Source organism: Piliocolobus tephrosceles, chromosome 20 (assembly GCF_002776525.5).
Source record: "Piliocolobus tephrosceles isolate RC106 chromosome 20, ASM277652v3, whole genome shotgun sequence".
Classification (NCBI taxonomy): Eukaryota; Metazoa; Chordata; class Mammalia; order Primates; family Cercopithecidae; genus Piliocolobus; species Piliocolobus tephrosceles.
Window position 1 is genome coordinate 41,860,010 of NC_045453.1, and position 14,890 is coordinate 41,874,899.

At 42.1% G+C, this 14,890-nt stretch overlaps 1 protein-coding gene across 1 annotated transcript in view; it reads right to left on the reverse strand.

Annotated features, from left to right (window-relative positions):
• CFAP61 (cilia and flagella associated protein 61) overlaps positions 1-14,890 on the reverse strand; it is a 295,737-nt gene that overhangs the window by 85,761 nt on the left and 195,086 nt on the right. The window contains exon 21 of the mRNA XM_023217758.2: positions 6,071-6,245. Within this exon, the coding sequence (XP_023073526.1) occupies positions 6,071-6,245 (175 nt within the window). The remainder of the gene's footprint in view (positions 1-6,070; positions 6,246-14,890) is intronic.

Sequence of the window (14,890 nt, forward strand, 5' to 3'; positions counted from 1 at the left end):
CAATGCTCTTTTTACTTTTTAGAAGTCAAAGCATAAGATTTCTATGCCCGAAACGTGACCCGTCCCATTCTGCTCTGCTGAATAAAAAGGGAATATATTAGATATAACATAACAAAGGTTTTGTTCGATGATGCAAGCAATGGAATTTTAATGTTATACTTTTCCTATAAACATGCTTTTAATAAGGCAGTAAACTATATTTAGCTAAAGATGAAAATAATTGATCCCTTTTGAGCCATTAAGGCAGTTTATTTTTTTTTTTTACTTTACTTTCATCCTACTTTTCATTTTCATGGAAAGTACAGAGGTAATAGCAGATGAATTTCAATTAGTTTCAGTTAGTGCCATAAATTGTTATCATGTATCGGGTTGCTGGGTTCTGTCAGAAACCCCCCAGCAGAACACTCCAGGTTTTGTTTGCAGTTGAAAGCAGCATTTGAGCCTGTGATGTCAGCTCTTCCCCACGGCACTGGAGCAGTTCTAACAGTTTAGGGTAATTTACTTATATAAATCCATCCAACTCTAGAGCCCAGAAAACCATGACCTCCGGATGGACTAATTCCATCACGGAACCACTGTGTTCTCCTTTGGAAGCAGAAGATGTGAAATAAACCAGTGACTGCGGGAAGGAGCTACACTTTGGGGTGGTATCTGCGTGTGTCGGCAATGGGTAGAAGTTCAAAGGAGAGCCGACTTCCTCCTGGGAGTATCTCTTGTTATTGATGCCCAGTATCCACTGTTCTAGAACACTCCATCCACCATCCTCTCCTCACATCCCTGCACTTCAGTAACGTCAGCCCTGTGGTTGCCAGGATTCAGGGTGTGGTTCCCGAAGGGACATGTCACCCAACCACAGCCAATGGGACACGATGAAACTATTTTTCACTGTCCTTGGCTCCCTTGCCCCCAACTCACATGCTGAAGTATTTAAAAAAGGGGAAATTAGCACAGAGGGAGTACAAATAAACTATGATGAAAACTGTCCACGTTCGTCCTGGTGTTATTAGGGTGACATGAAGAAAAAGCAAGGACTGAAATGTCCAGGACGGTCACGGATTGCTCCATGTGACCTTTCAAACGTGCAGGAACACAGCCCTGCTCCTTGCTTTCCATCATGCGCCAGACTTCTAGCTTCTGGCTTCAAATGCCAATAACACAGGCAGGTGGGAGGGAGTCCCCAGAAAAACTCCAATCAGCCTGCAGATTGGGGTGGAGCCTCAGGAAGTCCATGCCATTTGCAGTGGGGAGGAGCCTGGCCCCTCCTCTTCCTGTGCGGAACCTGGGATTAAAGTAGCCAGCTGGCCTTGCGCAGGATCCTGCTTCCCCGCCCCCCCAACTCCCCCTTTTTTTTCCTTTCACCCAGTAAAACCCTGTTTTACTCACCCTTCAAACCCTCTGCGAGCCTACATTTTTGTGGCCATGGGACGGACGAGGACCCCGTCTTTAGCTGAACTAAGGCAAAGCCCTGCAACACCACCATCTCATAGCTGACTTGGAAATAAGCTAGAAGCGGCTGTGTCAGCAAGACCACCAAATGCAGCAAGGGTGGCCACTTCCAGCTAGCTACTGTATGCATAGCTGCCTTGCCTCAGCTGGCTACTGCCATCCATGGTAAGCCCTTCTCCCGCAGTCACCTTCTCTCCGCTGGCATGGGTACTACAGATGGAAAGGCCATTTTCCCAAAGTGCTATGTGTGTACAGTGGCACCCGCCTGGTCAGCTCCCATTCCTAAAAGGTAACCAGTTAAACTTGGACGTGGCTGGGTGCTTGCGGCCCGCCAATGTCTGTCCCTGCCCACGCCTCCGGCTTCATCTGCTGCTGCTGCCCTTCACAGACTCTGCCCAGCCCACGTTGTTGGCCCAGTGTCTTTTGGACACAATCCAAACTCCCCCAGCCTCTCCCCCAGTCTGCTTATCCTGTCCCTCTTCAAGACTAAGCTCAAATCCTCCTTTCTGGGGGAGGCCTTCTCCTAACTTCGCAGCCTCCAGGGCTCTCCCGAAGGCCACAGCGCCTCTATAGCTGACTGGCACCTGGTGTACACGGATCCCTGGCTTTAAATAGAGACTGATATCCTCAACTTCATCAGTGCCCTGGTGGCAGGGGCTGAGACTTCTACTCTGGGGTACCTTTAATTCCATCACACGTAAGAGCAATGCTAATGGCAGCCTCTATTTACAAAACTCTTTCTATGTATGAGAGACTGTCCTGAGTACGGCATGTAATCTCATTTATCTCTTTTCACCCTCTCAGCATCCCATGTGAGGTAGATATTATCTGCAATCTGAGAAACAGAGCAGTTAAAAACTTGCCCAAGGGAAACGGCACACCCAAGATTTGAACCCAAGTCATGTGACTCCAGAACCTGAGCTAGACTGCCTTTATAAATGTCTGTTATTCGTGAGGAGGAACTTAACTCATCCTGTTTAGCCAGCATGTTATTACTTTCATTACCAAGGATGAAGTTTTAAAGAAGAGCTTCAATTTCATTCAAGGATTCTCTTGTCTTCATCTCAATTGACCATCTATTTCCAAGTTAGGCCGAATGCAAAAAGTTTTGATAAAACTCACCATGTGGAGGGGGCGGGGGTAAGGAAAAGAGTTACATCCTGAACTGTCTTCACTTACATTCACTAAAACATTTATTTTCATTTACTGTGTGCCAGGCACTATGCTGGATACAAGTGACATTGAGATAAAGTAGAGCTGAAATTATCTAAGAAATGGCTTGGAGCTTCAACCAAGTATGGTACTGTAGATGTCTCAGAAGCAAAGTTGCAACAGCTATATTCTTTTCAAAATGCAGTTCTGGAAAGACCACTAGGCTTTGCACAGTATGAAAAGGGATTTGAAAGCTCAGCAATGAAACTCAAGTATCATATACCCAAAGTCTCAGTTAAGAAATAGAGGTCACAAGGTGACTGAAGCGATTTGGCATAAATGTCTCTTTCTACATGGAATGCCCTCCCTGCTAAACATATTTTAGCTTGCCAGGGAAGCCAACAGTGTATTTAGGAGGCTCTACCTCGAGGCCTTCTCTCATGCTGGATCCTACTCTTTGCTGCATTTCCTGGGAGTCTCTGTGGGTATAATTCTGTCTTGTGGTTGTTGGTTCTTGGCTCAGGTGGGGATGGGCTTTCTGTCCTAGGCCTGCTCTGCTCTGAGATTTGGACTGTGATTCAGTGATGCTGCAAGAATAATAACGGCAAGAATAAGATCTGAATGGGACTAAAGGTATGTCTGAATATGACCTGGATTACAGAAAAGATACAGAGCGGAGAAAGCTTTCTTAAGGCAAGATGTTAACATTTTTTCTTAACTTTGTTTACTTGAGAATTCACTTGAAAGGGGCCTCTACACGGAGTTAAATTAACTTGGCCAGGTCAGCTTTCCCTGAAGGTCTCCCAGAGCTGGTCCCAGCATGTGAATGTTAAGAGCATCTACCTGGGAGGTGCCTGGGGGAGTGATTAAGCACCAGACCTGGAGAAAATCACCTGCATATAAGACAGGAAACTAATTTCCACATACTTCTTATTCTGGCTCTTTGGTGGACAAAAGCAGGCACTCCAAATGGCTTTATACACTGGCTGCTGGGAGACAGTCTTAAATTTTGAAAAAAGCATTTCCCTTTAAGGGGGCAGTATAGCATCATCATCTCTGACAACTGGCCAAGTCGGCAGAATAGCACTGATGCTATTCCTCCATCTGAGAACCAAGAGGACAATACAAAGGCACTTGAAAGAGACCATAGCGCTTCTTGCTTTGAGGTTTCTAAATTCTCTGCCATCAACATTCCACCTTAAGAACTTGCAGTACCACTTTCGAAGGGTCTTTTCTTGGTCAAATGCTCCCTAGCCCAAACATCCAAAACACACAAGAGGTTCAAAGTTAAAGCACAGCACTGCAGGCTAACAGGATTGGGTGCAGTCTTAAAGACATACTGTGCATTTTGTATTGAACCACTCACTGGCTTTTGTGCTTTTGGGGAAGTTATGGTACTGGGGAACTTATGGTACATTTGGAGGTCTGGACTTCATGAAATGGTAATGATTTGTCAAAAATGTTATGGCTAAAAGCAGGTTACTACAAACTACAGCTCATCGTCTGGTTTCATAAATAAATTTTATCAGAACACAACCATGCTCATTCATTTACATATTGTCTATAGTCGCTTGCTCACTAAAAGGGCAGAGTTGAAGAGCTGCAACAGAGAGTGTATGGCCTGCAAAGTCTAAAATAAAAAAAAAATTGTAAGATAAGGTCTTGCTCTGTCACCCAGGCTGGAGTGTAGTGGCATAATCATGGCTCACTGCAGCCTTGACTTCCCAAGCTCAATTGATCCTCCCACCTCCGCCTCCTGAGTAGCTGAGACTATAAGTGTACACCACCATGCCCAGCTAATTTTTGTATTTTTTGTAGAGGTGGAGTTTTTCCATGTTTCCCAGGCTGGTCTCAAACTCCTGCGCTCAAGTGATCCTCCCACCTCGGCCCACACAAAGTGCTGGGATTACAGGTGTGAGCTACTATGCTCAACCAAGTCTACAATATTTACTATCTGGTATTTTACAGCAAAAATTCACCAACCCATGGATTAGAGAATTTTCCCTGATAAGAAAATACTCTGAGTCTACACAGATCATGGGGTAATTATTACAGAATGACTAAAAGGCTAAAACAGGTTTAAACATACATAGATGCAAAACTGAAAATAATTCCAAGCTTGGATGAAAGTATGAAATACTTTATGACATTTAAAAAATCTGGGTTGCCAGTATAATCTAATCTCTATATCCCACCTCTACCCAAAGGTTCCAGACTCAGCTGGTTTTATGGGTGATTTCTGTCCAACCCTTAAGTTACTTTGTATTTCAGATCCCCAAAGAATATAGAGAGCTTCCAAAAATGCTTTGTGAGACTAGCCTGCCCTTGATTCCAAAAACCTGACAAGCAATGCATAAAAGAGAGAACTACAGGTCAATCTCATTTGTGAATTTAGAGGCAAACAGCCTATAAATAGTGTCAGCAAACTGAATCCAGCAATGTATTGAATGCCGTTTGATACTCATTTTAAAATGCTGAATGTAGTAAATTGGTAACTTTTTAATGTAGTAAATGTTATAACTTGGCAAAAGTTAATACCTAAATGATCCACCAAAAATTATAATAAATTATATTTAATTTTAATGTATTATATTAACAACTATAATTAGATTATACTCATATACATGTATTAAATAAATTAGCATGTTTAATTTTACACATTGATGCCCACTTTCTGGGCACCTAGTGGTTTTACATCCTTGGGCTGAACTCTAAACCACAGGTGGCTGTGGAACTGAACCAGGTCACTAACTGTCTTCTCACTTTTAGGCAAAAGAAAGGGGCTGCTTTAAGTAATCTCCTAACTTTGACTTCTAGGTTTCAGTTAAAGACACAAAAGCAGCCAGGCCCTCTTCTGGTTGTTTCACTGGCTGAATGATTTCAATGAAACTCAAGCAATAGAGAGAAAGATGCTTGAGAATACACTTTTTTGAGTGGCAGAGACATTTGCACAAATGTTTCACTTTTTCATTTCGATTTAAAAAGTGGCATGTAACTCGAGTCTGTGTATTTGTGGGAAGGACTGTACGGGCAACACCAAGAAAGAGAACAATAGGTTGTGAAAACAAGAAAAGGCCTTTCCAATACAAGCCTTTTTCTTCCTAGGTCTTTTCAGCTTCACAAAAGAAGACATATTTTCCATATAATTGCTAAACATGTTTGCTTATTAAATTATTCTTTAATTAGTTAATGATTTTAGCTATGCTTTGCTCTTCGGATATTCATTTTGTATAATAAAATAATTATAGATAATTAAACTATCTCAAGCCTTTTTCTTTCCCCCAGCAAACATGCTGGGTATCCAAAAATGACAACAAGTTGTAAATTAATCTGGAAAACAAAGCATGACAGATGAATGATTTGGTTGGAATTAATTAGACACTAATTATATACTGGAACTAGATGAAGAATAAGACTCGTTATAAAAATAAAACGCTATTCTGAAGAGATGCACGGTTACCGACATCCTTACCTTCTGTGGTGATGGAGTTATTCCTTATCCAAGTCAGTGCCTTAAAGCAATCCTCTTCCTCGTTGAGAGTGAAATGGTTGCAGGGAACTTTCCCTGTGTACCGCCGCTGACTGCTGTTGGGAACCTCTCTGTTTGTCAGGTGTTGACTAATATCCGCCTCTGTGGGGCATGGGACCTGAAGTATGTTAGAGAAATGCTTGTTTCAGCGATAATAGATAAAGTGGTGACCGTGGTTAAAAAAAAAAAAGTAGACATAGCAATGTTCACTATGTCTTTTTCTGTCCCCAGATACAATCAATCAGATTTTAATCCAAGTAAGAAAAAAACACACATACACAGGTGGAATGAGCACCTAGAAACAATTATCAGAGGGAGTTGCTCTAGTTATGTTATGCTGTGTAACAAACTGTTTCAAAATTCAGTGGGTAAAAATCAACCATTAGGCTCCCAGCCTATGCAGGACAGTAATTCAGACACGGCAAGGTGGGGAATGGCTTGTCTCTGTTCCACAATGTCTGGGGCCTCGGCTAGGAAGACTCAGGGGCTGGGGCCTGAAATCATCTGAAGATAATTAAACTATCTCAATCCTTTTTCTTTCCCCTGGAAAATATGCTGGGTATTCAAATGTGACAACAAATTGTCATGATTTGCCTTGCAGTTCATGTTGGCTAAGGGTTGGATTTGAGCTGGGGTTGTTGGCCAGAACACCTACATGTGGTCTCTCCATGTAGCTTGGGCTTCCTCATAACATGGTGGCTGGGTTCCTAGGGCAAGTGTTCTGAGAAAAAGAGAGCCAATACAGAGAGGTCCAGGTTCTTTTCCAACCTAGTCTTGGAAGTTGAGCAGTGTCTCTTCCACCATATTCGATTCATGGAGGTAGCCATAAAGGCCTGCCCAGGATCAGGGGAGGGAACCTCAACTCCACCTCTTCATGTAGGAGAGGCAAGGCTCTGGAAGAGGACATGGAAGTGAATTGGATGTGGTGGCCATTTTTGGCAAAAGTAATCTGCCACAGAAACAATTATATCTGCGGTTGAAATTTAAGGGTATAGAGGGGCTAGGCAGAAAAGAAAAGGAAGGAAACATTATTATTTACTTATGAAAAGTATAGAATTATTCCTTGTCTTGTCAGAGAAATATTCTCCTTCTCTTTATTCCCCTCCATCTTTCTCTCATTTTTGATGCAGATGTGTGTGGGAACAGAAACTTTCCTCTACCGTAAGGAAAGCAACAGTAAAAACACAATAAAGGATGATAGCTGATACTCGTCTTCTGTGTCAAGGATACTGTGGCAAACTGGAGGGTTTGTGCTTCGGCCAGAGAAATCAGCCATGACTCAGCTCCATCTAGTTGCTGCCAGTGTAGAGTATGGATCCAGTATGGCCAGATCTGACTTCCCAAGAAATGCCAGGCCCTTGGGTTTTCATGTAGACTCCTGATTTTTTTTTATTGTATTGGTTCAAATTAAAATCAGACAAAGAAGTGTCATTGCAAAAACCAAATAAAACAGCATAGTGACCTGAGTTTCCCCAAATGGGCCACCACTTGGTCCCTCTGACTTTTAACTGGTTGCCAGGTGGAAGTTATGAGGAGAAAAAGAGGACAAGCAGAGGGGCAGCCTAGAGGGACCCTGAGGCCTTTGGTAGAAGATCGATACCTACTGGCTTGCTGCATTCTGGGTCTAAGACCTCAGGGCTGTGAGGCAAGAATACTCCTAGAGCTATTGCAGGCAATAAGTTCACTTGCGGTCAAGATGGATATTGGGGTAGAGGAAGTTATCCTTTGACAAGCAGGCAAATGCTGGCTGGTGCTTAAACTCATGGGGCTTGACTAAACTCCAGCTGACAGGAAACTTTTGGTTATACACTTCCTCAATAGAAATTGTAAAGCCTTAGTACATTGCCGTGATGTATTTAATGCAATTTCAAACTAGATTAAATTAAAATGAAACAGAGCAAAACAGAACCAATGTTTAAAGTTGGATATTCTCTCTCCATTAAGAAGCTGCAGTGAAATTATATTTAGCAAAAGGGAGCAACTAAATAAATAGTGGTCATTTACTGTAACCAAAATTGAGGAGGTAAAGTTTTCTTATTAGTAATATAGCTTGTTTAGTAAAACCCCACTAAAATGTTGATAGCATTATATTCATAGTTATTATAAAGCAGCCCACTGAAGGCTTTGGTGAAAGGTTTGACATGCACAATACTGAATATTGTGCTTCAGGTTTTGAAACCTCACTGGAACTACAAGGAGCATTGTAGCATAAAAGAAAATAAAATTTGGGTAACATTACATCAGTTTAGTAAGTCATGATTTAACAATTGAAAAAGCCTTGGCAGAAAGTGGCAGCGCTAAAGAACAAATTGAGAGCTCTTCATTTCTAAAAGTTTCAAGTAGCGGGTGTCTAGGCAAAAACAAAAAAGGAAGAGGAGAAAAAAGAATAAGGTCCGAATGGAAAATTAGCTCACTACAATCTTGAAATGTAATTGCATTCTGATAATCCACATAATTCTTGTGTGGACTTAAATGTGTAGGGTTGTTTTGCATACTTCTCTACTATAAAGAATAAGAGCAATTAAAGAAAACCTAATGGGATTATGGCATTTTCACAAAGTAGGCAGAACTGAAGCTAGGATTATAAATTCCAGAGCCACACAAATTTGTCTGCACAGAGTTTAGAAGAACTCAGTGAATTAGAAAACGATTTATGGAAAAAGAAGCTTGCTTTGTGACCAGTTCATCATTTACTGTGTTCTTTCATTGAATGGAAGCTTTTAGCAGAAAAATAATTTGTATAGAGACATTGAGAAGAAGCCAGTACAAGAAATTTCCTTCTTCCATGTGTGCCTGTGGGGCCACAGGGCTATCCAGCCCTGAAAAGTAAAAAGAAGCTTCCTTTCTGAATGGTTCATCACATACTGTTTTCTTTCATTGAATAGCAGATTTCAACACTAAGAGGAGTTTGTAGGCAGACATTTAGAAGAAGCTAGCAGAAGTTTCTTACACCCATACACTCCTGTTGGTCAAGAGAGGTCACCAGCCCTGAAAAGGACAAAGAGGCAAAGGAGAGAACAGTCTTTAATATAAGGGCTTGGTTATCTTTAATGAAGTGCCACAAGGACTGGCTATCCAAACTGAGGGTCTCTGCCACTGACTAAAGTGCCACTAAATTTGAGTGGAGAGCAGCAGATAACTTTTCAACCACACTGATTTGCCATTGCACAGTGCCACCATCACTCAGCAATAACTCACGGTGGCTAGGACTGCTGGCTGCCTAACCCAATATTCTGTCTTCCTTTCTTTCTTAGTAACAGACTCTTGGGAAATATGCTCAGCTGAAAAACTGCATTTCCCAACTCATGACCTAAGAGGTGGTCAGGAGATACAAGCAGGAGTCCTTGGATGAGGTAATGAGAGAAGTCATCATGCTCTAGTCCTTCCTCTTTCGTGCCTCTTGAAAATGGAATGACTGGAACCACAGCAGCCATCTTGAGATGCTGAGAATGGAAAACACACATTAAAAATAGAAAGAGGGCCAGGCATGGTGACTCACACCTGTAGTCCCAGCACTTTGGGAGGCTGAGGCAGTCAGATCCCTTGAGCCTAGGAGTTTGAGGCCAGCCTGAGAAACATGGGAGATCTCATCTCTACTAAAAATTAAAAAAAAAAAAGAGAAAAAGAAAAAAAATTAGCTGGGTTTGGTGGCATGCACCTGTATAGTCCCAGCTACTTGGGAGGCTGAAGTAGGAGAATTACCTGAGCCTGGGAGGTCAAGGTTGCAGTGGGCTGTGATTGCACCACTGCACTCCAGCCTGGGTGACAGGAGTCAGAACTTGTCAAAAAAAAAAAAAAAAAAAAAAAAAAAAAAAGATGGAAGGGCCTGGGTTCCTGATGACATCAGGTAGCCACCTTACCGGGCCTGGGTTGCTTTTCTACAGATATTTTTAATGAGAGAAAGAAATAACCTTTTTCTTTCTGAACTGCTTATTTGACTGTAGGTATAAATACTAAGCTCTAGAATCTCTGTGGTAATGACTTTTAAAAGCCGTCAAGTATAAGCCTTGCACCATATCAATGAGAGATAAAGGGAAACAACAAGAAAGGGAAAAGAGAGGGAAAGAGAAGGAAACAGAGACAGTGCTTGATCCAGGGCCAGACCACCTGAGTTTGGACCCTAGTCCATCACCTCTGTAGTAACTGACCTTGGGCAAACTACCTAAGCTTCACGGCATGGCACCTCGGTTCTCTCAACTACAACATGGGGATGCAAATGGCAGTGACCTCAGGGTATGTGAGAGTTCCATCTGTTACCATGTGTCTGTCTCACGGTAAACATTCAATGGCAGTCAGGTGCTCAACCGCTTTGAGGCTCCCTAGCAGCAGGCTCCTGTCTCCTAGGGCTGACCGTTTTCTTTGGAGTAGACTTTGAGTGAAAGTTGTTCCTCGGGATGAATAAACACTGCACTCCCGTCACTTTCAGGACCTAGATCTGTTTCCTAGAGCCATCATGTACAAGACTGAATTTGCTCTCCATATGAAAATTCTTCAAGTATTTGAGGACTGGCTGGCCATCCTGCACACCCTGAATCTTCACCCCTCTGGCTGCACATCTGGAGTGACGGAGCCTGTCCCTCGCTGTGCTTCAGCTTGTTCCTTCCCTTCTTCAGTGGGACTCCAAGGAACGAAGGTCATATTGCAACTGCACTTCTGTTTTTGTGGCACATCCTCTGATATAACCATGTTCAGCAGGTAACCGGGTCATGACCTCTATATTCTCATCATGGATTTTACCCTTGGTCAGGTTTAATGCTTTTCTTTCTCCAGTTCCCTTTCTTGGGCACTAATAGTATTGCTTTTTCTAAGAGCTGTGTGAAATTTGCCTGACAGTCTTTTGCTGGTGCACTTTGAACCATCTTATTTTTAAACTTTTGTTGCCCTTTGATTGGGTATTTCTCTTGTATTTTGAATTAAGTGTAAAAACAGAGTCTTGGTTCTTGTAACAGGGTAGTTTGAAGCCCTAACCCTAATCCACCCATAACATTCACCACTATTTTCTCCTCATGTCATTCTGGTTTACACCTTCACTTTTAACCATTGCGTCTGTTTTCCTTTGTTTTCTCCCTTTTATCTTCTGCATGTTGGGAAGGGGAATTTCTTCATGCTGTTTCAAAGGATTCTTTAATCTTATTTCTTCTAAATATAAGAGTCACACTGAAATAGTACTCTTGGATTTCTCCACTTAAGACAATGCATATTCCTCCCTTGCTACCTCCCTCCCAATTGTCAACAACTTCTTGGTCTTTATTAGATTAATTTAGCTTAAGAGTCATTTTTCTATTTTGCATCTATTCTCAGATTTACAACAATTATTTAGATTACATTTATAAATTGTTTGTGGTGCTTGCCACCTGTCCTTTTATATGATTATGAAATTCTAAATTTTCTTTTCTTTTTTTTTTTTTTGGAGACAGAGTCTTGCTCTGTTGCCCAGGCTGGAATACAATGGCACAATCTCGGCTCACTGCAACCCCCGCCTCCTGGTTCAAGTGATTCTCTTGCCTCAGTGTCCCAAGTAGCTGGGATTACAGGACCCCGCCACCACACTGGGCTAATTTTTGTATTTTTAGTAGAGACGGGGTTTCACCATGTTGGCCAGGCTAGTCTCGAATTCCTGACCTCAAGTGATCCACCCGCCTCAGCCTCCCAAAGTGCTGGGATTATAGATGTGAGCCACCACGACTCGCTGAAGTTCTAAATTTTCTTTTCTATCTCAATTATTTTGAGTGCACATTAAGCAAAGAACATGGAAGATAATTTTTTCTCAGGCCTTGTATATAAAAGAATGGCTATCTGCTATTTTCAAATATGAGAGATTTAGGTGGGCATATAATTACTGAATCACCACTTTTCATCAAAATTCTGTGAGGTTAGTTTCATTTTCTTTTGCTATTTAACACTGGAGATAAAAATTTTGGTATCTGTTTTATCTTTGTTCCTTTTTAGGGGGAAAGGTTGTAATCTGTTATTTTTCTTTTGAAGTTTGTTCAATTTTTTTTCTGCCATTCTATGAGAAACTATTTATCATCCCCAATGCAGTTTGATCACCCAGCCTCTGAAATGGCAGCTGAAGCATCAGAAGAGCAGAGGCTGAGCTAAGAAGGCCACAGGGTTAGACAAAAAGAGAGATGGGTGACTAAGAAAGAATTGAAATTCTGTCAGAACATAACTGAGAACATTTTTCTATGGCTTTGCCTAGAATGTGGTCAGCAGGACAATATGTTTTTCAGGTAAAAAGAAGTTTTCTTCTAGAATATCTTTAATTATTGTCTCTATTCCTTTTCTTTGAGTCTCCTCTTCAGGAAAACCAATTGTTTCTATGCTGCCTCCATGCCCATCAGACCCTGTTTTCTCCTGAACCAAGCATATCCCTTTGTCCTCTGCTTCTGCCCTCCAGGAGTGCTCTGTCTTCAGCATCACTAACTGTTTAGCAGCAGTTCTGTCTTTGATGGGGATTTCATTTTAATTCTTTCTTATTCACCCATCTCCCTTTTCATCTGTGGCCTTCTCAGCTTTGCAAAACTCTGCTCTTTCAATGGCTTCAGCTCCCATTTCAGAGGCCAGGTGATCAAATTGTATAGAGGATGATAGTTACCTGCAATATGTGTGTGGGGGGCCTGAATTTTTTAACATTTTCAAAAATATGTTCTTCCTCTGATTTTTCCAAATATTGTATTGTTCTCGTTCTCTTATTGTGTTATCTTTTTATTCTAGTTGTCCTTTGCTGTTCAACAAACTCACACCAAAACTTAGTAGCGTAAACAACTACTTTCTTAACTTTCCATGATTTTGTTGGTCAGAAATTTGGATAGCATTTTGATGAGCAATTCTTTTATTCTGTGCGCTGTGGACAGGAGTCACTTGGCAACTTTCAGCTGGTGGATGGAGTGATCTGGAGGATCTGAGATTGTTTCACTCACATGCCTGTTTGCAAGGCTGGCTGAAAGGCTGGGATCAGCGGAGACTGTGAGGCAGAGAGCTCACCTACGGCATCTCCAACATGGCAACCCCAGGGCATCAGAACTTCTCACGCGGCACCTCAGGACTCCAGGAGTGACTGCTGCCACAATCCAGGAGGCAGTGTATGGCCTCTGTGACTTGGCCTCAGAAGTCACACCATGTCACATCCTTTGCAGTTTGTTGGCCGAGGCAGTCACAAGGCTGCCCAGATTCAAGGAGAGGAGACACAGACCTCTTAGATGGAACAGGCATCAAAGAATTTGCAGCCATTTTTAAAACAGCCAGTTTTCTTTGACTGCATGCTTTTATTTTCCCCTGTAATCATTCTCAAAGTGAGATCTCTTTATAGTAGGTGATGTCAAATGACATGGGGGAGTGTCTTTCTCAGGTCTCTTACTGGGAGGTACAGTACTGGTGTGGATTCCTCCCTGCTGTGTGTAGAAGGCTCTCACCTGGGCTGCATCATTCTGGATGCCACACTATTAGTGACCCAGTCTAAGACATGATTAACCCCTTTGGAGATAATGTCACATTGCCAACCCACATCAAGCTCACTGTATACTGCAGTCCCAGCTCTTCTTCTCGCTTGCTTGGAAGTACTTGCCCTACCTGCCAGCTGCTAGTGACCCCCGACCCATGAACAGTCCGTGCCACAGTCTTCTCATGCTCAACACCAAACTCATTTGATTTTGAGTTGGTACATTTTTGTTCTTCCTATTTATGAGGTTCCTCAAATCCAGGCCTGGGGCAGGCATCTCTCTGCTACTCCATGACTGTCCATGAGTCATGGAGAGTGGCCCTATGATCTCAGAGGGGTTTTCAGAACCAGAGTGTGTTTGCCAGCAAAAATGATCAACATGGATTGGAGGGGTGGAGAAGGAGTTACAGAGTCCAGAAAGTGAGCCAGCTAAATCTCCATCTTTGAAAATGGAGAGGTTGTAGATAATGTCTGAAGTTGACAGAGCAAGGAAAAACATTCTATAAACATATTACTGTATTTGGAGTTATGCGGATAGCCACTGAAAAACAGAAAAGAAATGCTTCAAACTGGTTGCTTCTGGAAAGAGCTGGGAGGAAGAGTGGGCTGGGAGAGAGACCAGCTCTCCTTATGCTCAGCCCTGCAGTGCAATGTAGTATTTTACCTTGTGCATGGATTTTTGTAATTAAAAATAGTGATGTGCATTTGGATATTAAAACATTATACAACAATTTATAGAGTGAAGTGTGCCATTTAAAAGGTCTGGTTAGAAGCTACGGTTTGTAATTACATTTTATAAAGGGCTGTCTTCTTGCTTTGGGTTTAAGCTCTGTTTTCATTATTTTAATTTGTTTTTTAGAAAATCACAAAATTGGGACAAAACCAGGAGAGAGTTAAACAGAATGGGGAAAGGGGGAGAAAAGCTCCCCAGTGAATTCAGCTGCCCTTTCTGTATCACTCTATGTACTTTGATTTTATGTCCTTCTGGAAAAATTAAATTGGAACTCCCTTTATCACTTCTTCATTTCATTTTTTTTTCCGTTGTAAAAAGGGCAAGAGCTTAATGTGCCACAGACTAAAGCTGCAGGGGCAGCTGGGCACACATGGGCAGATGCCCGAGGCTCTGGGCAGCTGGCTGGGTCTTCCACTCAGTTTCCAAAGTACGCAGTCGCAGCAGCAGCTGGAACCTGGCAGGCAGGTGACAGGGAGACAAGCTAAGGGGGTGCATGGTATTTCTGTCTGGTTTAATGTTTTAACAAGTAAGAGGAACACTTAAATATCAAAACGAAGTATCCCTGCAGTAAATATTTATCCTTTAACCA